The sequence below is a fragment of the Bradysia coprophila genome, unplaced genomic scaffold (genome assembly GCF_014529535.1).
Source record: "Bradysia coprophila strain Holo2 unplaced genomic scaffold, BU_Bcop_v1 contig_688, whole genome shotgun sequence".
Taxonomy (NCBI): domain Eukaryota; kingdom Metazoa; phylum Arthropoda; class Insecta; order Diptera; family Sciaridae; genus Bradysia; species Bradysia coprophila.
Genome location: NW_023503928.1, coordinates 55994 through 60516, shown reverse-complemented (window position 1 = coordinate 60516; position 4523 = coordinate 55994). Strand labels below are relative to the sequence as shown.

At 35.2% G+C, this 4523-nt stretch overlaps 1 protein-coding gene across 1 annotated transcript; it reads left to right on the top strand.

Moving 5' to 3' along the window:
• Positions 1–1015: 1015 nt before the first annotated feature.
• On the top strand, positions 1016–2806 carry LOC119083545. Its single transcript, XM_037193264.1, has 4 exons — positions 1016–1248; positions 1991–2125; positions 2183–2287; positions 2451–2806. Exons 1-4 carry the CDS (start codon positions 1036–1038, stop codon positions 2487–2489), a joined length of 492 nt encoding a protein of 163 aa, XP_037049159.1. The 5' UTR covers positions 1016–1035; the 3' UTR covers positions 2490–2806.
• The last annotated feature ends 1717 nt before the right edge of the window (positions 2807–4523 follow it).

Below are 4523 nucleotides of genomic sequence, written 5' to 3'. Positions count from 1 at the left end.
TGGTAAGAAAAGTGCAAGTTTTCGGTTTTTGATCACCTTTTACCAGCCACAAAAGCTTCGAAGAATTTTTTTGAAAGTGGTTTTGGCTTCAAGGGTCGAAGTCCTTTCTAGCTAGGTGCATATAAAAAATTCCAATATAAAATGCGTCCGATTTCGGTAGGCTGTTTTTCATAGGCATGGGCGATAATGATAATGATTATCGATAATTATCGATGATCGATAATCGATAATTATCGACTTTTTTTATCGAAAATTATCAAAAAAATATCGATAATCGATAATTATTGATATTTTGATAATTATCAAGATACAGTGAACGACATCTCAAATGTCTCACTGTCAAATTTTTCTGAGAATTTTATTGTGTCATTGCAAATTCACAATGACATTCTCTGAAAAAAATGACAGTGAGACATTTGAGATGTCGTTCACTGTATCGATAATTCGATATATCGATATTTCGATCCGAAAATCCGATATTTATCGATATATTCCGATATATCGGTATATTATCATGAATTTTCAGATAAATAACAAAATATCGATATTTTGATAATTATCGAATTTCGATATTTTGATAATTATCGATAATTATTAAATTATCGATAACGATATGATTAATCAATTATCGATAATTTCTTTCGATTGATATTATCGATAATTTTGAACGTCTCCCATCCCTAGTTTTTCAAAAGAATCGCTCGGTACGATTACTCAAGACTGTAAAATTATTGGAGGATAATATAATGCCATTTAGAAAAAAACGTTGCGTTGTTTCGCTACAAATTAAGTTCTTTTTTAAGCATGAATTTCGTGCACAACAGAAGCCACAAAACATGGTGTTCCATGAGAGAAATTCCATCTCAGTCCCGTAAAAATTCATAGACATGTCTTAAGAAAAGTGGCAAACTTTCATTATTACCCTGTGTACTCGTGACATGACTTGCTCGCACGGATATTCCAAGCTTAAAAATGCTATAAATAAACGTATCTAGATGGAAGTCAGTGCATTTCTTTCTCAATTTGGTGGTAGTTATGAAAAAACTTAATTTTATTTGGCTTTTTGTATTACTCCTGCATTGCACTAATGGGTTCTTGTTACAAATGGTATCGCATCTATTAGGAGGACCAGAGTGCATGACGTTAACCCAATTACTGCGATCAATCCAGATTTCATGCAATGAACAAAGACATAACAAAACACTGTGGAGTCAAATCATTGAATGTCACAGACCGATGACTGATGAGGTAACTAAATTGCAAGGCTCAATACTGTTAAGGAGGTGGCGTCAATGCAGACGCTCGAGTAGCACCACGGCAGAGTAAAAGTATCCCAGGCAGGAGCGCTTGTTTGACTAGGGACCTGAATAATCTAGTAGCCCTATGTTTTTTGCGAATTAAATTTTTCAACTTATGTCAGTGTTCATTTGAGTTCATTTTCATACAGTGCATTAGGTCCCTCATTTGACGTTTCAATAATGAACCGCTCCTGCCAGGTTTACTTTTACTCTGCCGTGGTAGCACTTAGAAACGGAAAGCGTAGTCACAGTATAAACATTGAATTTCTTTCTGTAGTTCAAAATGTAGCCTAGTGTCTGATGCAAAATCTTTTACTTCGTTAGTTTTAACAATTATTTTGCTGACTGTAAGACATAGCCTATTTTCGTCGATTATTGAAACGTGATTGATTAAGGCGTCATTAATTCAATCGATCGAATCAGATGATATTTGGTTAAAAAATCCAAAAATCAAATAAAATCTGTCTACAGTCGGGTTAAGAATCACGAACTTATCGACTCGTTCAATAACTACCAGACGTACACGATACTGAGCTCATAAGAGATCAAAAGAAAAAAAATCGACTAGATGACAACGGTGATGTGCTTGTGAAAGGTTAACTGGGTGATGCATTCCAAGTCAAAGACAATTTACTTAACTTCATTTCATGGTCATCTAATTTTAACAGCATCTATCTTACTGATGCATTTAGTTCATGCGGACCAGCTCGGAAGCTTTATGTCCTAGTCCAAAACACGTACAAAATACAACAGACGAGAGATTTTCTATAGAGGAAGTCTTTTTTAATGTCTGCGGAATAGTTGCTGGCCCAGTTGAAACACTTGCTGTGAGTCTTGTCATGGAGTTTCCAAAAAAAAAATTATTTAAAAAAAATGTATTTTAGGGTCACGCTTGTATAACATTCGGAAGAGGTACACTTCCATCTCATGCTGATGAAGTTAAGGAGGTAAAAAGAAGATGGGGTCAAGATCTGCCGTGCAACATTGGAGTAAATAAAATTTTGTTTATTTCGTCAGAGAAGTCTAAAAATGTTTTCCCTCTTTGTGGATTAAATTCATCTGAAGGATCCACACATATACATGATCCACAAACCATACGTTTTTAGATTTCTCACCGAGTTTTTGTTTCAAATTTGTGATTTTAATTTTCAGAAATGCACAAAGCAACTGGGCTTGAATTTGGGCCTCTGACATTTTCATTTCGATACTATTGCAATGTAATGAATCAACCCTGTGAAATGATTCGTTTCAATAAACATATTTAAATGGGACATGGATCATGTTGACGTTTTCACCACTTGTCAGCAAATTTTCTGTAGCTGAATATGGGGCTGTCGTAGTTTTCAGGATAAAAGTGCAAGAAACGACCGTATTCAGCTTTGAAAACAAGGATGTTTATTTTGTAGTTTTTTTGGGAGAATGGTACGTCCCATGCCGCGCCGCATGCGATTTTGGTTTTTTCGCATTTCCTTTAAAATTTGTTTGTTGCTGACATCTATCCATTAGTTCATCACCATTAAGAAGTGTAAGAGACTTATGCGATTTGTTTGTTTATTTATTTAATAGAGAGTTATCTTTCGGAAATGGAAGGAGTGTCTGTGTGCCCATCTCTCCACATCCACCGTTCTCATTCTAACCCTTTCTACAGCAACGATCTCCGTAGAATCAGTTTTCTTCAACAGCAATTTCTGCAATAGTAACAAACAGCCTATCCTATACTTTCTTATTACTCTGATCTTTTCTAACCTGTCACATACTATTCATCTAGCTAGCTATTCATCTGTTACCGATAATGACAAAAATAATGACAAGCTCTGGGTCATATGATCCGTTATATAGTAAAATGCATGTTAAAACAATTGAAGTACAAGATTTGAAATCAACCAATTAAAAATACTTTGATCGATGGAAGTAATAGACTCAATAATCATGTCCGGAGCGATAGCGGATCTACTTGACGCAGTCTAACTTCCAAAAAAAGAACGAAGAAATTTTTTTTGAGACGCGGCAACTATATATAGGCGAGAATTTAAGTTTCTTTCCTTTGGCCTGTATCACCACAAATCCTATTCTATCTTATTCGCGCTTCAAATACGAGCAAAACGAGCTATCACTCGACTATGTAACTTTAAAATTGCCGGAGATACATCGTTTTGAAGTTGGTCATTTTGATAGAAAATGCACCAAATTAACGTTTTCCAAACAATCAAAATCTTTCAACTTACTCTGTATGTTTCTGTCTATCTGTCTATCTATCTGTCTATCTATCGACGGTCGATCTCGGAAACTAGTCAGCCAATCTCCATGAAATTTTGCAGGAACCTCAGGGTGGGCATAAAAATGAAATTGTGATACGCCGTTACCCCAGGAAAAACCAGAATTTTGTTTTATTGGCCTCGAAGTGGTTTCTGAGTGTGGTTTTCGAGGGTCGGGAACGCGTTTTCGGCTGTAGCTTAGCTGTATTGAAACCTACAGAGGCGAGCGACCCATCAAATGAAAGGTATTCGTAACACGATTCGAACAAAAAAATAATTAAAAAAATCGGGGCAGATTCGTTTGAGCTAGAGTGATTAGAGTGACCAAATTTTGAGCTACTCGAGCGTAGGATGAAAGGACTAATATTTTTTTGGGTTATGAGAGATAGAGAATTACTTTCTTCGGCAAAGTCTCAGAGTTTTACGAGTAGAACAGAGGGGCATATGTGAAAAATGTCGAAAGTTGGAAATGGGTGGGTCAATTGGGGTTTTAGAGATATTTCTTGAATGGTGGCAGATAGAGAATTACTTTCTTCGTCAAATTTTCGATTTTCGTCAAATTTTCGAATTTCGTCGAATTTCGTCAAATTTTTGAATTTCGTCAAATTTTCGATTTTCGTCAAATTTTCAAATTTCGTCAAATTTTCGATTTTCGTTAAATTTTCGATTTTTGTCAAAATTTCGAATTTCGTCAAATTTTCGAATTTTGCCAAATTTCCTTATTTCTGTTATAAACTGTTATAAAAAGCAGTGTTCTAAAACTTCTAAAACGACTGATATCCCAACAAAAATCTCTTCGAAAAAAGTGTGACGCAGTCTTTGAAGTACAATTTCTAAAATGAATCATATCGCTAGAGTTGACGCTTTCAGCTTCGTTACGCAAAAATTAAATTTTACACCCAATTTTAGTTCAAACAAGCTGGCTTAGTTTTTCTCATCATCTGCCAAATAATTTAAAAAAAAAACAAGG

What these genes read in the sequence shown, in the direction of transcription:
- LOC119083545 (XM_037193264.1), top strand. Translation starts at nt 1,036, where the DNA reads ATGAAAAAACTTAATTTTATTTGGCTTTTTGTATTACTCCTGCATTGC. An exon ending in GCCCAGTTGAAACACTTGCT is followed by an intron (nt 2,126 to 2,182) that starts GTGAGTCTTGTC and finishes AATGTATTTTAG; the next exon opens with GGTCACGCTTGTATAACATT. An exon ending in ATCTGCCGTGCAACATTGGA is followed by an intron (nt 2,288 to 2,450) that starts GTAAATAAAATT and finishes TTTAATTTTCAG; the next exon opens with AAATGCACAAAGCAACTGGG.